Source organism: Drosophila gunungcola (genome assembly GCF_025200985.1).
Source record: "Drosophila gunungcola strain Sukarami chromosome X unlocalized genomic scaffold, Dgunungcola_SK_2 000023F, whole genome shotgun sequence".
Taxonomy (NCBI): Eukaryota; Metazoa; Arthropoda; class Insecta; order Diptera; family Drosophilidae; genus Drosophila; species Drosophila gunungcola.
The window spans coordinates 1,240,167-1,259,934 of NW_026453185.1; the positions used below are offsets into that span (position 1 = coordinate 1,240,167).

Below are 19,768 nucleotides of genomic sequence, written 5' to 3' on the forward strand. Positions count from 1 at the left end.
TTGTTGTTTTGTGAAATAGGCATTTACTTTCGAATGCACATAAGGCGAATTTAAAACGAGTTTATAAATGTTTACTATCAGGAAGTTAAAATATTCTATAGTGTTGTGAGAAGGACGTGCAAACGAAATAAAATTAGACTAAATCGATCAAACCCGAAAAAGATCTGCTTTTGGATTTAAGATTTTGGGGTCAGCGTTTATTGGGCGATTTTATGAAATGGTAAGGAGGCAAACTCGGTTTCAAATCTCCAGGTCCTCGGGATGATAAAGTTCCGTGAGTAGGCGGTACACATACGAGGGGGCGTGGCCACCGCTAAAGGATAACTTTATAAGTAGTACATTTGTAGGACGAATTAAAATCACTACGTACGTATTGGATATGAAAAGGGTGACCAGTTCTGGTGGCACGTAATCGAACATGGGACTGTAGACCTTGGCCTCGCGTGCTGGAATCGAATCGTAGGAGATCACATCCTCCGCACAGCCGACCATGTTGAAGGCGTCCTGCTCGCACAGATGCAGTGGGGACAGTTTGTACATGGGCGCCAACACGATCACCGGTACGGAGTAGTGTTTGGCAGCCAGTGCCACCGTGTAGGCGCCACAGGCCGCTCTCAGTCCGCCGTTGGCCAGCACACTGTGTGTGCCGATGATCACCTTGTTGACTCGCGACATCATCGCGAAGATGGCCGCATCCGGAATCACAACAATCTCCACGTTCTTCTCACCCGCCAAGCTGGCAGCCAGATTGTGACCCTGCAATAGGAATGCGGAAGTTATTAAGGTATATAAACATTATTACAACGAAATCACTAATAGTAAGCTAACAGAAAAACTATAAACTAAAGAAAAGTAAATTGCCTTAAGGCATATGCAATGGTGTGGTTCAGAAATAAGGACATGGGAATAATCTTAAGGTCTGTCTTAATCTGGCATTCTTAACTACAAGATTATCACAAATAAATCATAGTAGTAATAGTAAACTTAATGACTTTAAAATGCTTTAATTTTGTCTCTTTAATGATGAGCCCTATAGCTCACTGTTTCCCACTTTAAGATAACCAGATGAATGCCCTTTGAAATTTTTTACTAATACAAAACGGAATCCCCTGGAGGCTCACAACTCACCCGACAGGCAGGCGCACACTCGGCCACGATGATGGTGAGGAACTGGCGCTTCTTGATCGCCCGCTTGAGGAAGCTCTCGACACTGCGCGAGTGGCCCAGGGTCAAGATGATCTCCGAGGAGTGGATGTGCTCCTCGGCCTGCACACAGATGTTCTCCGAGCTGGTCTCCAGCTCCGTCTCCACCTCCTGCAGGTGGTCGAGCAGGGCCTCCCGCAGTCCCTGCTGCGGGACCGAGTAGTCCACGCTGACGTTGCTCTCGCTGGTCTGTGTGACCAGTTTGTGGAGCGACAGCGAGGCCTGCGAGTCGTCGGCGAAGTGCTGCACCTTGGCGTGCAGCAGGTCGAACTCCTCGCGCGTCAGCTTCAGGATCCTGCGGGCAATATTTGAGGTGACCGTCTCCTGGGGCAGAGCTGCCTGGAGGATTTTGCACTGGGCGCGCACAATCTGCATGAGGGCACTGCACAAAGGGATTAGTCCATGGGTTATACTGGCCGGGGGCACATTTTCAACTCACTCGGCGTTCTGCCAGCTCTTGCTCATAATGATGTATTTGAAGATGTCCAGCGTCTTGTTGGTTATGCTGTAGGATCCCTCTACCATCCTGCGGGTGATTGTCCATTTAGTGCTTGGCCAGAACGAATTCCAACCCACTTACCCCACTTTGATGGCGTGGATCAGCTGGGTAACCTCCTTCAGTGGCTGTTCCCGCATCCTGTCTCCTCTGAGTTTCACAATTTCCCAAAAAGTTACCAACTTTCTGTAAATATGCAAACCAAATCGCCACACGGAAATGTGTTATCGATAACTGGGTTGGCGAAAGCAATGCTTAGTAATGAGCAGCGCAGTATCGATAACAATCAGCTGCGTTATGCAAACAATAAAAGCTAAACAATTAATAACGGCCTACTATTTGTTTTGTATACAATTTTTAATTCTTTTTTTTTGTTGCCATATGAAAATTTGCAAGGACTTTCATATAAGTTTAAGGCTCTACTTTAGAGCTGAGTTGTCAAGCAGAAACATATATTCTGTAGTTCTATAGCTCGTCAATTTTGATTACCATTGACTGCTTAAAATAGCTTTTAATTTCAGATAAAGTCTACTGCCTAATGTGACGTATATATATCAGCACCTGAATAAATAAAAACAAAACTACTTCAAACAAAGCACATTATAAATTTTAAATCTTGAATTTTGTTTCTATGCGTTTCCCCAGGAAATGGAAGTTGAAAATTTAAGAAATTTGTACTCGTTTGATTCGATTGCAAGACTGATTTCTGAATTGCAAATCTTATAAACAGTGAAGGGTATGGAATAAGCCAAACCGGGAAATCGGAAATGCATTTTTCTAACTATAGTTTTTTTTTGAGCATATAGCCAATTTCAGCTTCTTTTTTTTTGCATGCAACTTTAGCTTTTTTTCGCATGCATCGAAGATTGCCGCGCGCACTGGCCATCACTGGTGGCTATCGAAGTGCCGGCCGCTGCCGCAAAAGCAACAATAACAACAACCACATGGACGGCGCTGCGATAAAAAAGTCGCCGATGGCAGAAGCTTGGGGCTCAGATTGTTGTTTACGTGTCGCGATCCGGTGTCGTCTTCTTTTCTCCTCCTCCGGCCAACTTGAACGCAGCGATCCGCCACCGCCGCACAGAACGCTCCACCGACAACTGAACGATCTTGGCCAGAAACGGAGGCCGTTTGTATAGCAAACTCCCGGCATTTGTTTGCCTTTGATTTCGGTTTCGGTTTCTGTTTCTATTGGTTTTGGAGTTTGTGGAGTTTGTGGAGTTGGAGTTGCGCGACTAACAAAGAGCAGCATGAACATACACAGTGAGTAGAGTATTTGGCCTTTAGTCGAGTGGCGTTGCTCCAGACGTACTGACATGGCGCTCCTGCCCGCACCCGTCACCTATTACTATTCCTATTCCCATCGTCCAGTGAACGCCAATACGCTGAAGTACATCAGCCTGCTGACGCTGACTTTGCAGAATGCGATCCTGGGTCTCAGCATGCGCTATGCCCGCACCCGGCCGGGCGACATCTTCCTCAGTTCCACGGGTGAGTATCAGTTGTGCCCTCCAACGGGTTGTCAGCTTCATTGGGGTCACCGGTTCATCCAGTTCACCGGGTTCATTCAGTTCACCGGGTTCATTCAGTTCACCGGGTTCTTTTGGTTCATTCGATTCACCCTGGCAGTTCCACGAACCCTCGACGTGGGTCTGTCCACGCAAGCAGCAACATCAGCAGAAAAAGAAAAAAAAAAACAGTAGGAGGAGGTGGAGGTGGAGAAAAAGCAGGCAGGGAATGGCCGTTCGAGTAGATGTGGAGCGGCCGAGGAACCTGATAAGCAGCCACTTCCGCATGGGGCGCCTAATAGTTAGATAAAAGTGGTTTCGGTCTTTCCCAACAGTTAGAACAAAATTGTAGGTTCACATTTGAGTTTATGGAATTCCAAGTCTTTTAATCTTTTAATTCTTTTGGTTTTAGGCTATCCACAAGTATTTTTTTAAACTATTCCTAGGCTTACACCAAGTGTTACCAATTTTTTTTTATTAGTTGACCTTATGCGTTATTAGATTTTAAACAAAATTATTGTATTATAAAGGTATTCCATTTTACTAGTCACTCGTTTTTTTTTTAAATGAAATCTCGTTGAAAAGAAAAAACAGTTGTAAAATAGTTTGCATTAAATTTAGAAAATTCTTACACAACCAAATATTTTATTAATATTTTGTAAATTTGAATTTAAATTACAATTTTTAGAGCCTATAGGTGCAAAACCATTTAAGTGGGATTGTAGATAAGCTATCGTCGCCCGTAAAACTGTTAGGGTTACTTTCTACGCCTTTGAAAACCCAAAAATATAACTCAGTGATTAAATATAAATAGTTTTTTTGGTTTTTTAAATGGACGCTTTGGTAATAAAGGTAGTGTTTAATTGTCATAAGCCCAGAATGGTTTTTACGCAGTGCCGGCAGATCTCTATCGCCCTCACATAAAATTGTACCCACTAATTGCTTTTACCGCCCTCGTTTGCAGCCGTGCTAATGGCCGAGTTCGCCAAGCTCATCACGTGCCTGTTCCTGGTCTTCAATGAGGAGGGCAAGGATGCCCAGAAGTTCGTCCGTTCGCTGCACAAGACCATCATTGCCAATCCCATGGACACGCTGAAGGTGTGCGTGCCCTCGCTGGTGTACATCGTCCAGAACAACCTGCTGTATGTGTCCGCCTCGCACTTGGATGCGGCCACCTACCAGGTGACGTACCAGCTGAAGATCCTCACCACGGCCATGTTTGCGGTGGTGATACTGCGTCGCAAGCTGCTCAACACCCAGTGGGGTGCGCTGTTGCTCCTGGTGATGGGCATCGTTCTGGTGCAGTTAGCCCAAACTGTGGGTCCGTCGAGCGGTCCAGCCGGTGGAGCCGGAGCCGGAGCTGCGGCCACGGCCGCCGCCTCCCTCGCTGGCGGAGCACCCGAGCAGAACAGGATGCTCGGACTGTGGGCAGCACTGGGCGCCTGCTTCCTGTCCGGATTCGCTGGCATCTACTTCGAGAAGATCCTCAAGGGTGCCGAGATCTCCGTGTGGATGAGGAACGTCCAGCTGAGCCTGCTGAGCATTCCTTTCGGCCTGCTCACCTGCCTCGTGAACGACGGCAGCCGGATCTTCGAGCAGAGATTTTTCCATGGCTACGACGTGTTCGTCTGGTATCTGGTCCTGCTGCAGGCCGGCGGCGGCCTGATCGTGGCCGTTGTGGTCAAGTATGCGGACAACATACTCAAGGGCTTCGCCACCTCGCTGGCCATCATCATCTCGTGCGTGGCCTCCATCTACATCTTCGACTTCAATCTCACGTTGCAGTTCAGCTTCGGAGCTGGCCTGGTCATCGCTTCGATCTTTCTGTATGGCTACGATCCGGCCAGATCGGCTCCAAAGTCGAGCATGCAGGGTCCTGGCGGCGACGAGGAGAAGCTGCTGCCGCGCGTCTAACTCTGGAGGAATCTGGATCTGTCATCAGTATTTGTCGACAACCCGGAGACCGTTCGATGATTGCATCTAGTGTTTTTGATATTCCCCACGTTGTGTGTATATATGTTAGGGTGGATATTAATGTCTGGACAATTCGTAGCACTTTCCGCTGGGAAACGATAGTTTTAATGTGTAGGAAACGAAAAAACGATAACAATACTTAATTATTTATATAATATAAATATATTTAGGGCGTTTACCAGCTACTTTAAAGTATAGATATTTAAATGGTAATACATAGTTTTGATAAATACATTATTAAAGCTAAGGAATGCCAAACAAATTTACTATTGTTTTGTAAATATCAACTTGGACCTGAGATTAGGTTGAGATATTATATTTTCATATTAAATTAGTTTCTTGGGCAATTCTCAGCAGTATTATTCAATTATCATGAATTATGTTTGAGTATATAATGTTCATTTGTTTCAAAGCTCCCTGAATAACCTATCATCCTGAGCCTTATGGAAAATGGCTTCGAATTGTCCACAGAATCTTTTTTTTTTTCGAGTCCCTATAATATTTACATCGTAAAATCTTATTTTCGGACTCTTCCCTGATATTTGTACTGAAGTCGTATTAGTCGCCAAGCGTTACAATTATATTCCATATCCAATCAACGCAACTCTCAATATTTTGTCATTTTGTTTAAATAAAAATAAGCATTTAACTTTGCGAAGTTATTTCAAATGCGCATTCAAAGTTGTGTGTACTTAAGATTCTCGATTTATTTAGAGTATGGTAAAATTAAAAAAAAAAAAGATTAAGAACGATTTTTTATAGTTTTAACTAAGAAATTCTTGATTACTATACTTTAATATTTGTTACTTTTTGATGAGACCGTTCCAAATGGGTTTTTAACGAGGTTAGTTGCCCACAAAAGTGTCACGTGCCTTGGTTTATCTTTCTTTTTGATACCTTCCCGTCAATAAACTAGCAACCCCCTGGCTTTCCACATTTGAAAAAAAATGTATTTGAACAAAAGTCATATTTGTTTGCAAATATAGCAGATATCATTTACAAAGTATGTGCCTTTGCAAGTGTTAAACTACAGAAGAACATCTTAAAAACTGGAGCGCAGGCCAGACCATCCGCCGGAAGACTTAATATAAGCTTTTATTGGTGGCCAGCGGACGAGGCCACGCTCCGACGACGAGTGTATTAGATTAAAGTTACAGTGCGGCGTAAGGATCTTAGGTGCTAAGGAGGTGGCGGTTCTACTCGATGCTACTCGAACCAGGCGAGTCTCACGTCGTCGGAGCGACTCTGCAGGGACATGACGAGTTCAAAGACGCGCAGCGCCGGTCCCAGCTTCAGGCCGAATCCGTTCATCACATCCTGGCGGGTGAGCAGCAGCAGGGAGGCGCCATCGATGTCCTGGTAGCGGAACACGTTCGCCTCCTTCGGATAGTGCTTGGCCACAAAGCCGACGACCTGCTCCACGGACCAGCTGGACACGGGCTGGCCCTTGATGTCCACGGGGCTATCTGTGGCCGCAGGAGCCGGTGGCGTTAGACGTGAGGGATACGATTTCCGAATTGGCTGCAGCGGCAGCTCCTCTGCCCGATGCTCTGGCTGCATGGGTTCATGCTTATTCTCCCCATCATCTTCCACCTGCTCCACCTTCTCCACTTTGACCACCACCACTGGCTGCTCCCGCTGCTCTTCCATCTTCTCCATCTTCACCACCTTCTCCTCCTTGGCCACCTCCTTCCTCTCTTTTTTCTCATCCATTTTCAAGGGCGGAATGCGTTTGCCCAGCTTCTCAATCTTTGCTGGTTTCTCCTGACCCGTGGGATCGGACTGAACGCGCTTCTTGCGACCCGCATTGGACTTTCTGGCCGCCACAACCACCGCCACTGGCTGCTCCTCGCGGATTGCGTGGGACTTCCTGCCCCCCGCCTGCTCCTCGCTGGAAGGGCTGGTGTTTTGGCCGCTATTACTCGCCTCGCATCGGAAGCACTTCCACTTGGGGTTGGTGTCCACTGACTTGGCCTGCTTGATGGTGGGATCATTGCAGTCCGCATGGTAGGCGTCCACGCAAGTGCTGCAGATGGCCAGATCCCGACCCCTCACGTTGCACACCTGGCAGTAGCGACACTTCTCGCACTTGTACCTTTTGCGGGCCAGGCTCTGGTTATCAAAGTTGATGGGCAAACAGGGAAAGTGCCCTGAAAGAAGACAGAACACACAGGTGATGAATATATATGTGCATGAAAGTGTGGTCATATTATGATTTTAAGATATACATAAATCTTTACCAAACATACCTATTTAAAGCCTTTAAAATGGCTTGAGATTACTTTAACCATTCAAAACTATTTGAAATCCATAGGCAAATTAGAAAAAAGGACGTTAAAATAAGTTAAAAGGGCAAACCTTTCGCTTGAGAAAACAAATCATAAAATACATTTTTTTCGTGAACTGTAAGCAGCATTATCTTCTTATTATCTCTGTGAAGAGATAGTAATCTAATAACACTTACAGAAATCAAATTTTGCTTTGAAAACCTAAATTAATGTATAAAGTATGGAAAATATGGGTAAATTGACGAGCATAATGCCATTAAAAGGTAATATTCTAAATTTAAGAGTGTTTATTTTTAAATCATTAACCCAAATCTTCTTAGCACCAAAAAGTGGGCCTTGTGTAGGTATACTTTATACCTGTTGCAAACATTTGATCTTTTTATGTGCACTAACTGGTTGCATAAAATAGCTAAATATATGATAATTAATATGCGTAGTTCAAGAATTTGGCAAAGTACCAGGAACTAGTAGGGTAGCAGTAAAGCAACATGACTTAAGAAACCAGATTGCATTGACAAACTGGACAAATGTAGGCTTTTTCTGTGGCTATAAAAATGTAGTGGTTTGGTAGCCCTGCTCCCCTAGATGAACCTGACAAAGAAGTGGGAGTTCTAGTCAGAACTACTGATCCAATACATAAAAAACATAAGTGCCTTAACAAACTGGGCAGATCTGGGGCAATCTGCCAAAATACCAGAACAGTTGGGGAATATTTACATTTCTGCATGCAGCCCTTGCAGGTGAGAAAGTTGCTCTTGTGGCCGGATCCTCGCTTCGGTTCGCTCTTGGAGCACTTCTGGCAGGTGTCGAAGTTGCGATTCTGCGCCGGATGCTGCTGCTGCTGCTGGTGCTGCTCGGAAACGGCCGGACTGGGTGTGGAGTCCTGGGAATCGCTGGCCACCAGCTCTTTGGCTGCCTCCTTGGCAGGTGATGACTGCTGGACACCGTGGATGACAGTGACAGTGGCAGTGGCAGGAGCTGCAGCGGCTCCAGCTGCGCCGAGGGAACTGCGATTGCTGCTGGCCCGGGACACATAGTTGTCGGAGGGATCGTACACCAGTTTGGGTTTCTGCGGCAAGCGGACGGATGGTTAGGCAAGATGAGCCGGGGGGATGCTCGGGGATTGGGATTCCAATCACACACTCACCTTCACGCGTCCCGTCGTGCGAACGGAGGCTCCAGAGGCCGAGGCATCCGGAACGGCGGAGGAATTGGCCGCCGGCGCAGATGTGGCCGCCACCGGAGATGGGGCGTCGTGGCCGTTGCTGCCGGCGCTGGAATTGTGGGTCACCGGCTGGGAAGGCGACTCCTCCTTGTCCTCGTCCTTAGTGCGCTTCATGTTCGCCGGTGTGTCCTCGGAAAGCAAAAAAAATGAGCAAAACAAAATTGTTGTTACTTGCGCGCTCGGTTGTAAAGTGTGACCGTCGGTTCGAGATTTAATACCAGCCCGGTTTCGGTGTGGCCGTATTCTAATCGCTGGTATTTTCTTGCTCTTCTTAAAAACGTTTCCGTTATTTAAAAAACTTGTTCTCATTAAAAAAAAAAAAAACAATTTTCTTAAATGTCTATCAGCTATATTTATTAAGGGTAGTTTTGGTTTTACCATAAAAGTGGTTTTGAAAAAAACGCTTTTAATACTTTACGAGCACTAAAATCATGGATCGAGGCACTGTAACAAAATTAGTATTACCCCTTTTTTTGACCAAAATTTCGGCCTTAAATTGCTTATAAAAAAATATTTGTCGGTATTTAAAAAGCTCGTGTTAAAATTGGACACTAATTGATTTTGCCGATTTCGTTTAAAGTTTGTTCTTGTACTTTCAAGCACTTTAAAACGACTTTTAAAATTTGCGTGTAACTTCGAATATATTCCCCTGAACGATATGATATTTTTTGTGTGTATTCTTTAATATACATAAACTTAGAAAATAAAATAAATAAAATCGGATATGTTACCCCTTAAGAAATCATAGGATTTAAAGTTCCTCAGGAGCAGCTCCACACACAAAATTATGGTACGACAACTCCATTTTATCTATGGCAAAAAAATATTATTAATTTTTCAATTCACATCCTTTGGATTGAAACTATGATATTTGATCAATAACAACTGTGCTTCATAAGGACTTAGGTCTAATCATCATTTCAACGTAGGTGAGTGATATTTTCCAGTCGTAGTCATGCCATGAGCCCCAGTATATTCCGTTCGTTATGTCTTCATTGGTTATTTGACCATCTTTATAGTATTTTGCATTGAGCTGACTGTAATGTTAAGAGGTTAATTTAATAACAATGAATTCGATTTTAATTGAACGTTTATACCTAGAACCACAATTGCCATGCCACCAACCACCGTATTCCGAATCAGCGCAATTTCCTCCATCCCATTTGTCATTATCCCGATCAAATGTAGAGAACTTTTTGTTCTTATTGTATTCAAGGGAGTTTCCGGCTTCACCGGAATAAATTCCATAACTCTTCAGCTCATACAATTCGTCCTCACTGCCAATTTTAAAATCGTCATAGTGAGCATAGCTGGTTGGTCCATTTACCTTCCCAAGCTTAATGTAGAGTTCGTGGGGACGTGCCTTCGTCATCTGATGCAATTTTTCCAGGCCAATGAAAAATTCTCCCTTAACGTTTCCAAATCCATTTTTGTAATCAGCCCAGTTTCGATCGAAGTTCTCGGATCCGTCGATCCGTCTCTGAATTACGGTCCAGCCATGTGGAGACGACGAACATGACACCCTTAATGGTTGTGTTTTTTCGAAATGTAATCGGCATTCCGAAAGCTCATTAGATTGGTTACGTTTTGATGTTTCAATCGAATTAATCTGATTCTTTAGGTCTGCGATTTCATCATCTTTATTTTTAAAGCCTTCATCGATTTGTTTTTTTTGCGCATTGATAAGATCGTCTTTGGTTTTGATTTGATTCTCCAAGTTTGCAATAGTCTTTATCATAGTATTTTTCCGTTTGAGTTCAGTTTTGGCATTGAGTTGTACCAAATGATTAGGGCATTAAAACAATAATCATTCAAGTCCGTCTGTAGATTTGTCAGTTTGCAACTTACCGCTTTTAGGTGGTTTTCGATTCCGGCTAATCTCGCCTCGTAATCATTTTTCATCTTACAGGAATCTAGCTTTGTATGTACCCCCTGAAGTCCTGTCATGAGATCACTGAGGACCTTCTGCCCTGCTTCGATGCCATCCAACCTGCTTCGGATATTATTAGTATCGGCAAAGAGCGGATATAGTGCGCTCAGGCAAAAGGAGCCGCACTGCGTTGGCGCATCCCGAAGGACGCACACCCGATGACCCTGAGATTCTACAAGGGATCCTTGTAGAGAAAGGACAATACAGACTGTGTACAGTGCCAGCCTCAGCATTTTGAATTGATATTACCGACGGAGTCTAAGTTTCGGAACGTACTGAAATCGAGGTATTTGTTGAAGAAACAACGAAGACTCTAATATTGCTGATAACTAAAATAAGCCCCACAAGCATATACATATATAATAGAAATAGCAGAATTGAACTGGATTGACAAAATATTATATTCACTGCATACTCAGAGTTTATTTCGATCGGAAATATTCGGTTCTCCAGTTAAAGGCTTCGCATTCGAATTACTTGTGGAAAACTACTGAACCGTTCTTTACAAAATTTCTCTGGCTTTTAAAGCACCTGCAAATGTAGTTTTTAATCGTTAAATTTTGTTAATAACAACATGGTGTTATTTAACACACAATATCTAGTTTTCTAGAATTTCGGTCACCGCAAAACAAAATCAATAAAAGGTCACATATTTATCACACCATTTTTACATAAATATGTAATATGTATATATATTAAATATTTTTTAATAAACAAATTACCCAAGAGTATTTTTTTTTTTTTAATTAAAAGAAAGTTTTTTAAAAATAGCCTGTGATTTCGATCTGCATAGTGGTCGAAAAAAGCCTTGACCCACTGTATATTATTTGTGTATGGCATTTTAAGTATCTCAAATATTTTTCCATACCAGACTATGTTTTCGGTTTCTTTCATATTATTTTATTTTTATGATTACTTTCTAAATGGAAAGTAAAGACGGAGGTCAGACATCAGGAAAAAACTGATATTGTCTAACGAGGCCAGTTCTTCGATAAACTGGGGACTCATCAAAAATAAATATAATTAGAACTAATATAACATCCGTTTAAGTTTTGTCTCTCTGGATTTTTTCCACTAAAGATTACTTTTTATGTGTACATATGTATGAACAAATGCAGGTCAGAAGTCAAGACAACAATCATTACGTGATGTGTGGCCACATTTGGGAATCACTAAAATTAATAACCTCTCCAATCCACTGGCCCACAAACCCACAAAACAATCCCTCAGATTTTGTTGACTTGCTAAGAAATTGAAATACTCTCATGCAAATAACTTATTCGTGGCAATAGAAAATGAAACGGTAACAGTAATCGTTGTCTTTTAATGCATGTCTTAACAATAGAAAGCAATCAAGGCTCTACAAACATCCGGTAAGTACATAACTTAATTTCGGAATTGATTTACAATTGTCAACTATGTATAAATATGTCATAATGTCTCGAACTGTGCGTTTCATTGAATCGACGAGGGGTCCATGCGGTCCATGCCCCAGCTACTCGATCTTGATGCGGCGGCCATAGCGCCAGGCCAGTCGCACCAGATCCCGATGGGCCAGTGCCCAGGACAAGAGGCAGGCGAGGCCGGCCAGTACACCCACGCCCAGATGTGTGGCGAGGCCAGAACTTTGGTACTGCAGGAAGTAGGGATAGGAATAGGCCTCACTAATGAAAAGAGAAATAGCGAACGCATACTCACCCAATAGCAGACGATCCCGGCCAGGAGGAGCGTGCCGCCGAAGAGTTTGCCCGGCCAGAGGCCCAGCAGCGGATCCAGCGACAACGGTCGGTACTGAGCCCGGATGTAGTACGTGCTGTAGAGGATCCTGCTCAGCATGTTGATGCAGTTCGCAAAGATGAAACCGACCGGGCCGAAGATGCCCGTCAAAATGTAGGAGAGCACCAGGAAGCTGACCGAGAAGATGGCCATCAGGTAGTTGTACTTGTCGATGTCGCGACTGGTGTTCGTGGCAAACATGTAGCCCTCGCTGATCCCGTTCACGGCCAGCAGATAGATGGCCAGGCAGTGCCACTGCAGGAGGCTCTGCGGCAGTCCGCCGGCCACGAAGTCGGGGCCGCCGTATAGCAGCAGCACCGGGTACGAGTAGCTCTGGCCGAAGGTGAACGCAATCAGGCCGATGGAACTGACGCCCAGGAGCAGGTTGTTCAGGACGCTACTCGCCTGGCGGACGCGCTCCTGCGGCTGCTTGGCCAACTTGATGTCACGGGACAGCGTCTGCGTGAAGTAGAAGTACGAGCTGTCCTCGATGGGGCGGAAGATGAAGCGGGCGGCCATGCTGCCCAGATTGTTGACCACATCGTAGGTGGCCTGCTCGCCGAAGCTCAGCACTGGCGACACCGACATCACGTACTTCTCGCCCTCGGTGAGGATCTGCTTGAGCACGCCCTGCTTCACGAAGCTCAGCGTCAGCGTCTGCAGCTCACGGTTGAAGTGCTTGCCATTCGGATTGAACATCACGCCGGGCAGGAAATCGTTTAGCTGCTTGAAGGGGAAGTCATCCATGTGCTCGTACAGCGACACCTGCCAGGCCTTCGCTGTCGGCGGCTTCTTTCGCGCCTGTCGCGCCACAAAGTCCTTGAAGCCCCTGAGGTAGAAGTAGAAGAAGCCATACTGGCCCACGACAATGGTCACTGCGCTGGAGAGTTGGGCCAGCGCGAAGGCATTGATCGCCGCACTGCGGTCGCCGGTGACGATCCACAGGAAGATGGCCGAGCGCACCAGGATGTGCAGCGTGTTCAGCAGGATTTTCAGCTTCACAAAGCAAAACACCTGGGCCACGAACACCGCCGACTCGGCCAGCAGTTCCAGGACGCAGGACAGGGCCACGGCATAGCAGGCGAACTCGTACTGCGAGGCGTAGATGGCGTCCACCGCCGAGAGCCAGTTCAGCCAGATGTACAGGCACGGAGCACACAAAACAGCGCAGATGGGCACCCTAAAAGAAAGGGTCTATTTAGTCAACAATCTGGTGAAGTTTTAACACAAGATGCAAGCCGATTTTCAACTGACTAGTTCACTTGAGTATGCATTGTAACCTATGCCGATTTTTAAACTTAAGTCTTTCACATTTACATTTCGTTCGCAGATGGTGCCGGCTACGAACATAAGAACTTCAAAGCGCAGGGTACTATGAGTGTACTTAATACAACAAATGGAGATGGTAACAGCTATACATTTTCATACAAATTCAGAAAATGAAGAAGGTATCCGCATTACTGATTTGAACAATTATTCACAGAAAGAGCTAAGAGCTAAACTAAATAGGATACCAAAAGGGTATTTACTGTAATGTTCTGACCATTTTGAAGATAATAAACAAAATGGACATGGTAAGAGCTGTACATATTCTAGCAAATTCAAAGCAGGATATGGGAAAGGCTTGATTTCCTGACCACTTCCATAGGTAGTACAAATCTCCTGTGGAAATGGTAAGAACTGTAGGGGTGAAACTTTCACAGGACTTCAAGGTGAACACCATGAAGGATTCCTGGAAATTGGACAGTTAATAAATAAAATGGAGGTGGGGAATAGCTAATCATTTTCCATCCAATTTTCTGATTTCCTGACCACTCATTTCTTGTTGGAATGATAAGAACTGTAGGGTCATGGTGGACACCATGAAGGTATCCTGCCGCCTGGCTTCCCAAGGACCAGGCAATCGACTTGCATCATGGAGTATTTACGTGAGCCACATCTGGTTGATCAGCTGCGCCCAGGAGCAGCGGTCGCCCTGTTGGGCATTGGCGCTGAGGGCCGCCCGGTTGATGGCCTCGCGGGACAGGAAGAGCAGTGTGCTCTCCAGGAGCAGCAGGCGCACGTTCATGATGCCCAGCACCTCGCGGCCCACATGCCGCACGATGTACGCGTTGATGCCGAAGGTGAGGATGCGGCACAGTATCTGTGGGGCGATAAGATCGGATCACACGGCGGATGAGTAATGAGTGCCCGGGCAGCGGGCACAGTGGGGCGGCGCTCACCTGAAAAATGATGCTGAAGCCGGCGCCCAGCAGGCTGCTCTCGAGCACATTGCGCGCCATTGGACCCCGCTGGCCAGGCTCCTCCTCCGAACCGGGTCAAAGTGCTGGCCTCCAAATGGCAAAAAAACTGTAGAAACAGGGCCTACTTTGTTGGCCAAAACAACCGAAAATTCTCTCGCATCTGGATTTGCCTGCTGTCTATCGATAGTCCGTCGGTGGGTCAGGTGCGATAGCCTGGGTTATCGAAACAGCTGTTTTGCTTTCGCATTTCGCGCCCTCTGGTATCGAAAAGTGGTCGTTTAAAATCCCAATTTTAAATTATTTTTAATAGTTAACCAAAGCTAAAAGAGGAAGTTAACTTCTTTCGGATTTGTTTATTTTCCAAATGGGTTTAATTTTCGTTTGTAAAATTGTTTAGATCTGGAGGCCTTAAAACAGTGTTTAAAAATATATTTTTAAGAATAACTAAATAAAGTTGTGAATTATTTTTTAGAAATTTGAAAAAAAAAACACATTTTTTAAGGTTTTTTTCTTTTTGACCAAAATAAGGAGGACTGCCGTAAGACTGATTAAATAAATAACTATGGTATAACATTCCATCTTTTGACCATTACTTCCCAATTTTTTCATACAGAAACCGCAATTTTAGGTGTTATTTTTGGGTTTCTGAAGATTTGTCAAAAAACTAAACTATCTATAGTCATAAGAGTGAATGTTTTGTATAGCGGGCGACCTATACTACCCATCCACAAAACTGAATTATGAATTGATGCAAAAACCGATTTTTTTAAACTCAATTTTTTGAAGAATATAATTTTTTTTTACCAATTTTCCCTTTTTACAAAATTTAAAAAACTGAACATTTTTAACTGTGAATGCCATTTGATTGACAATTTAATGACGAATTTACCGATGTATGACATTTCATCTATTGATCATTTCTTCCCAAGGTTTTAATACAAAAACCGATTATTAGGTGCTTTTTTTGGGTTTTTAGAGATTTGTCAAATAAAAGATTCCTAAAGCGTGCTTTTGTTGGGGGGAGAATATTTAGATTGAAATTTGTTCGCTGAGTAACGTGTATCTTATAGTCTGGGTATTCGACTGTAGCGTACTTTCTTGTTTTTATTTGTTATCCTAATATTTATATATGGTGACCTTTTTTCCTATTATTTGGCGACTTGTTTATCCCAAAATACTTTTTTTTAAATTTATTTGTGTAATTCCCATACTAATGAAGCTTTTAAGCTGGGACACGGGCGGCGTCGCATTGATGAGACCTGGAGACTTGGAGATCTGGAGACATGGAGACTGACGCCACCAGACTAGTGAGATCTGCCAAAGATCAAATCTTGACATGGGAGTCACGCGAAAAATTACATAGACCACATCCACAGCTACAACCAGAAGAAACAATGCCAACAGCACGGATGACGGACAGACGAGCAATGATGTTGTTTCAGTCGCTTGGAGCCGCCGCAGATACAGAGATACAAAGATACAATATCTGTAGGTCGGGGTGTGTGTGTCGGGACGGACTAACGCACGATTCTGTTGGATTTGTGGGATCTGTGGGACCTAGCTCCCATTTGGTCCCTGGCCACCGGCGCCACTGCCCGCCATTCAGGCTTCTGTGGGTGGCAGCGTGACACGAGCAAAGGATCACATTATTCGATAGTTTTAAATTAGGGAACTGTATGTTATATACCACCTTAACCAAATGTTTAATGTATATTTAAGAAATTATAATACGAATAACAATAAAATTATTCAGTCCTGAAATTAATTTAAAACATTTCTTTGATATTTTTTCTCGGAATTGTTTGCGATAAAACCATTTGCTTTATAGTAAGGATCTTAAAGTAAAAAATTTCTTAAAATCATTAGTCATTTTAAAGTTTACGATTTATTTTAAGAACCTTTTTATCCATTAAATGTTAGATTATTGTTTTAAATTATTGAGTATCGATTATGATTGTGGGTCCACCTCTAGTGCGCACCGCAGCCAGGTAATCAGATAAAAATATATTATGACGTACCAGACCGACTTTTCATTGTTAATTGAGCGGCAGCGGCAGCGGCAGCAGCAGCTACGTAAACGTAAACCTTTCCCGGAGCCCGGCCCTGAATGATTGAGATTGAGACGTGCTTGATATCTGTTGGCATCGCAGCAGCAAAGCCACTGATACACCTAACAAAAATCCAGAGTCCTCCTGTCCTGTATCTTTTCATTTATTGAGATTCGAATAGGAAGTTTTACTCGCAAAGTTATCCCAGGGATACATTTGTAGTATTTGTTTTTGTTTCTTGATAATAAATTTTAAAGTAAGTTTCAGGGGAAATTTAGCTAGCATTAAGTTGCCATTATAAATTAAATAAATTAGCATGTTGAAATATGGATCTTGATTGATTTCTTTTTTTCGAGTGTTTAGGCGATGCTGCGTCTTCGCCGGCGTCATTGTTGTTGTAGTTGTTTTTCTTGTCTGGCGTCTGTTGGCTGTCTCTCTTATCTTGTATCTCTATCTCTGTTGCTCCCTCTCTCGCTCGCTCTCCTTGGCTTTTTTTCTTCTTTACCTTATCTCTACTGTATCTGCTGCTCATGTGTGTGAATGTGTGCACCGAGCAAAATAATATTAATACAGGTGATAGGTGTAAAGATAAATGTATCTAATCCAAACGAAATTAGTTGTATTTTTAAGATTTAAAAAATATTTCCAACATTCCATTGAAAAGTAAATACTTAAAATATAAAAAATAGTTGCTTGACTCAAAATATTGAAAAAGGTAAATAACACATATTGGAAGTTAGTATAGAATAAAATTGTGTTTCATAATCAAATTGTGTTAATAATTTGAATGTACGTTTTTTTATGTACTTAAAGCATAGATGGACAACTTCTTTGAATCTTTTTCTTAATAATTCTGAAATCATTTAAATTTAAAGTTCAATTACTATTACCTTTTTATATATTCAATATTACAACAATGTAGAAATACACTATCCAATACACTATCCAATGTTCATAAAGTGTATACTCTTAATTATAAGAAATGATTTATAGTTTTTATTATTTCGCCTACAAATGTCTTCTTATTGGGCCTAATGGCTGGTTTGATAATTAAAACCTGTACAATTTATTTTTGTGATCTCGATTTGTGCTTTTTTTTGTCCAGTGTACGGCTGAATGCTGCTGCCACGCTCCAGACGTGTCGCCGCAATTGCAATTTGCAGCCAAACGCCGGCGACATCGGCTTGGCGCCTAAAATCAAACGGGGGCCGAACGAAACGAAAAATTTTAAAAATAACGTGCAACAACGACGGCGGCTAATAATGTGATTTGTTTTGTTTCGTCTTCGTCTTCGGAGGAAATGGTGAAGGAGCAGGTGAAGGAGCAGGAGCAGAAGCAGAAGCAGGAGCATGGCCACTCCCCCTACTCCTTGTCTCAATCGCATCCTCGCGGCGTCTTTAGTATGTGATAATTTTAAACAATTTACTCCCCTTTTTTTGTGCAGGCCCGCCGGCAATTGTCTGCATTTAACGGTGTGTCCTTGGCGAAATACAGCGCCCGAACTTGAAGAGATCCCCCCCCACTCCGCCTCCATGGACTCCTCTCCCTGGACATTCGCGCAGTTTCTGGAATCACTATATAAGATAAGGCAGCAATTTCTGCGGATCGACGCCGTAAAGCAGATATGCATGATACGATTATAATTATACGGCAAACACGCATGGCAACAGTCTGCACAGCCACAGTGAGGATTGCCTATAGGAAATAGCCTATAAGAGGGTGGAAATCGAAAGAGAACAATTTTCAAATAGTTATATAAATTCATAAAATAAATTGTATTTTTGATATTTTATGTCCCGTTTCTTAACGATGTAGATATTTCATAGGCTAGTCTTATTATTTACTTTAAAATTATTAGCCTACTTTTAAGCATGAACTTCAAACAAAGCTATTCAATGAATAGTTAAGGACACCAAAATTACTTTTCAAAAAATTAACGAATAGAAATATAGCAATTAGAAATACTCATAAATTTGTGTACTCCAAATAAGAAAAACAAAAAAAAGTCACAACTACATTTTTTTGGAAAATAGTAATATTTAAATAGGTTTCTGATTGGTCTAATTTCGAAAGGTATAAAACAATTCCCGTTGGAAAAATGAGATATGTGTAGCTAAGAGTTTTCATTTGGCGAATGAGTTCACTGTACCAGGCAGCAATATATTTTGGATATAGCAAAATTTAACCAAAAACAGTGATAGAACTTTGAAACCCAAACTTGATCGTAAACAGAAATTAGTTTTCAAAATTTGGTTAAGTAGCAGGTGTTTATTTACATATACAACTCAACAGATAATTTTTTAATAAAATTTGATAAATTGCAAAAACAGTAGTTCTTCCACAATAAAATGGGAATTTATTTGTTGAGCTTTTCCCCCCAGCTGTTAAGCCAAGGACGCATGCCGATGATTTTCACTGTTGACACGAAGAGCTCTCTCTTTCTCGGTCAAGCCAAGTTCGAGATCGAACCCGGCTCGAACCGGTTGCGAGAGATCAAGTTAGTGCTGTTGCAACCATTTGCACAAATGCGGATAATTGGGATAAAGAAACAATTATACAAAAATCTCTTCAAAACATATGTATACATTTTTTTATTTTCTTTTTATATTTTTGTCTATATACAAAAGTGAAATACCTATTTTCTTTGTAAAAAGCTATAGAATGAATGAATAAATATCTTAAATATCAAAAAACGCCAACATTTTTATTTTTTATTATTAAATTTGCTTGCCAATATAGCGCGCTAAGAATCTGCGCTTGCGAATGCAAGTTCTACCAGTTAAAATGATATTTTGCTGTTTTAAAAAGATTTAATCAATATTAAAAATTTAAAATACTACCATCAAACAAACAATTTGTTTACAATTTCCTATTTTTAAGCATGCAATATTTTTTTAATTTTGATCAAAAATGATAAAGTGGTTAAATGGATAGGTACATACATATGTATATAAAAAGTGCTAGATCGGCAACACTGAATCAGGTTCGACGTCGAGCCGGCAGGTTCGAACAGATCGAGACCAAAATCTATTTAAGCAACACACAACTCTCGAGACTTTGTATTTGCACGATATCTT

The 19,768-nt window shown here is 42.6% G+C and overlaps 5 protein-coding genes across 9 annotated transcripts; 1 reads left to right on the plus strand and 4 right to left on the minus strand.

Annotated features, from left to right (window-relative positions):
- LOC128260450 (translation initiation factor eIF-2B subunit beta) lies at positions 1-1,962 on the minus strand. The gene is made up of 5 exons (XM_052993465.1): positions 1,784-1,962; positions 1,643-1,729; positions 1,129-1,585; positions 371-756; positions 1-313 (listed from the first exon to the last, which is right to left on the minus strand). Exons 1-5 carry the CDS (start codon positions 1,837-1,839, stop codon positions 241-243), a joined length of 1,059 nt encoding a protein of 352 aa, XP_052849425.1. The 5' UTR covers positions 1,840-1,962; the 3' UTR covers positions 1-240.
- Positions 1,963-2,620: 658 nt separating this feature from the next.
- Positions 2,621-5,862, plus strand: LOC128260447 (UDP-N-acetylglucosamine transporter). Of its 2 annotated transcripts, XM_052993460.1 has the most exons (3): positions 2,621-2,962; positions 3,071-3,190; positions 4,172-5,862. In XM_052993460.1, the coding sequence occupies exons 1-3, from the start codon at positions 2,950-2,952 to the stop codon at positions 5,119-5,121; spliced, it is 1,083 nt and encodes a 360-aa protein (XP_052849420.1). In that variant the 5' UTR covers positions 2,621-2,949; the 3' UTR covers positions 5,122-5,862. The 2 variants fall into 2 exon arrangements, with proteins under 2 accessions (XP_052849420.1, XP_052849419.1); XM_052993459.1 differs by lacking the exon at positions 2,621-2,962 and having other exon boundaries at positions 2,983-3,190.
- Positions 5,863-6,209: 347 nt separating this feature from the next.
- LOC128260444 (histone-lysine N-methyltransferase 2D) lies at positions 6,210-9,563 on the minus strand. 3 transcript variants are annotated; one of them, XM_052993456.1, is made up of 4 exons: positions 9,426-9,563; positions 8,617-8,823; positions 8,187-8,538; positions 6,210-7,331 (listed from the first exon to the last, which is right to left on the minus strand). In XM_052993456.1, the coding sequence occupies exons 2-4, from the start codon at positions 8,806-8,808 to the stop codon at positions 6,388-6,390; spliced, it is 1,488 nt and encodes a 495-aa protein (XP_052849416.1). In that variant the 5' UTR covers positions 8,809-8,823; positions 9,426-9,563; the 3' UTR covers positions 6,210-6,387. The 3 variants fall into 3 exon arrangements, with proteins under 3 accessions (XP_052849416.1, XP_052849417.1, XP_052849415.1); XM_052993457.1 differs by lacking the exon at positions 9,426-9,563 and adding an exon at positions 9,160-9,166; XM_052993455.1 differs by lacking the exon at positions 9,426-9,563 and having other exon boundaries at positions 8,617-9,044.
- Positions 9,564-9,586: 23 nt separating this feature from the next.
- On the minus strand, positions 9,587-11,268 carry LOC128260448 (fibrinogen-like protein 1). Of its 2 annotated transcripts, none has more exons than XM_052993461.1 (3): positions 10,543-11,268; positions 9,792-10,423; positions 9,587-9,731 (listed from the first exon to the last, which is right to left on the minus strand). In XM_052993461.1, the coding sequence occupies exons 1-3, from the start codon at positions 10,855-10,857 to the stop codon at positions 9,587-9,589; spliced, it is 1,092 nt and encodes a 363-aa protein (XP_052849421.1). In that variant the 5' UTR covers positions 10,858-11,268. The 2 variants fall into 2 exon arrangements, with proteins under 2 accessions (XP_052849421.1, XP_052849422.1); XM_052993462.1 differs by lacking the exon at positions 9,587-9,731 and having other exon boundaries at positions 9,832-9,971; positions 10,022-10,423.
- A 660-nt stretch (positions 11,269-11,928) lies between these two features.
- On the minus strand, positions 11,929-14,850 carry LOC128260400 (protein RFT1 homolog). The gene is made up of 4 exons (XM_052993373.1): positions 14,623-14,850; positions 14,329-14,543; positions 12,323-13,580; positions 11,929-12,257 (listed from the first exon to the last, which is right to left on the minus strand). The coding sequence occupies exons 1-4, from the start codon at positions 14,680-14,682 to the stop codon at positions 12,120-12,122; spliced, it is 1,671 nt and encodes a 556-aa protein (XP_052849333.1). The 5' UTR covers positions 14,683-14,850; the 3' UTR covers positions 11,929-12,119.
- Between the last annotated feature and the right edge of the window lie 4,918 nt (positions 14,851-19,768).

Bases quoted from the DNA above. Each gene is read 5' to 3' on its own strand.
- LOC128260450 (XM_052993465.1), bottom strand. From the start codon at position 1,839: ATGCGGGAACAGCCACTGAAGGAGGTTACCCAGCTGATCCACGCCATC. The intron at 757-1,128 runs GTGAGTTGTGAG...TTCCTATTGCAG, and splicing joins AGTGTGCGCCTGCCTGTCGG to GGTCACAATCTGGCTGCCAG. The intron at 314-370 runs GTACGTAGTGAT...GTTATCCTTTAG, and splicing joins ACCCTTTTCATATCCAATAC to CGGTGGCCACGCCCCCTCGT.
- LOC128260447 (XM_052993459.1), top strand. From the start codon at position 3,016: ATGGCGCTCCTGCCCGCACCCGTCACCTATTACTATTCCTATTCCCAT. The intron at 3,191-4,171 runs GTGAGTATCAGT...CCTCGTTTGCAG, and splicing joins CATCTTCCTCAGTTCCACGG to CCGTGCTAATGGCCGAGTTC.
- LOC128260444 (XM_052993455.1), bottom strand. From the start codon at position 9,003: ATGAGAACAAGTTTTTTAAATAACGGAAACGTTTTTAAGAAGAGCAAG. The intron at 8,539-8,616 runs GTGAGTGTGTGA...CGCTTGCCGCAG, and splicing joins GCACGACGGGACGCGTGAAG to AAACCCAAACTGGTGTACGA. The intron at 7,332-8,186 runs GTAAATATTCCC...GTCTTCTTTCAG, and splicing joins CAAGGGCTGCATGCAGAAAT to GGCACTTTCCCTGTTTGCCC.
- LOC128260448 (XM_052993461.1), bottom strand. From the start codon at position 10,857: ATGCTGAGGCTGGCACTGTACACAGTCTGTATTGTCCTTTCTCTACAA. The intron at 10,424-10,542 runs GTAAGTTGCAAA...ACTATGATAAAG, and splicing joins TCGAAAACCACCTAAAAGCG to ACTATTGCAAACTTGGAGAA. The intron at 9,732-9,791 runs GTATAAACGTTC...TTAACATTACAG, and splicing joins CATGGCAATTGTGGTTCTAG to TCAGCTCAATGCAAAATACT.
- LOC128260400 (XM_052993373.1), bottom strand. From the start codon at position 14,682: ATGGCGCGCAATGTGCTCGAGAGCAGCCTGCTGGGCGCCGGCTTCAGC. The intron at 13,581-14,328 runs GTAAATACTCCA...CCTTTCTTTTAG, and splicing joins ATCAACCAGATGTGGCTCAC to GGTGCCCATCTGCGCTGTTT. The intron at 12,258-12,322 runs GTGAGTATGCGT...TACTTCCTGCAG, and splicing joins CCGGGATCGTCTGCTATTGG to TACCAAAGTTCTGGCCTCGC.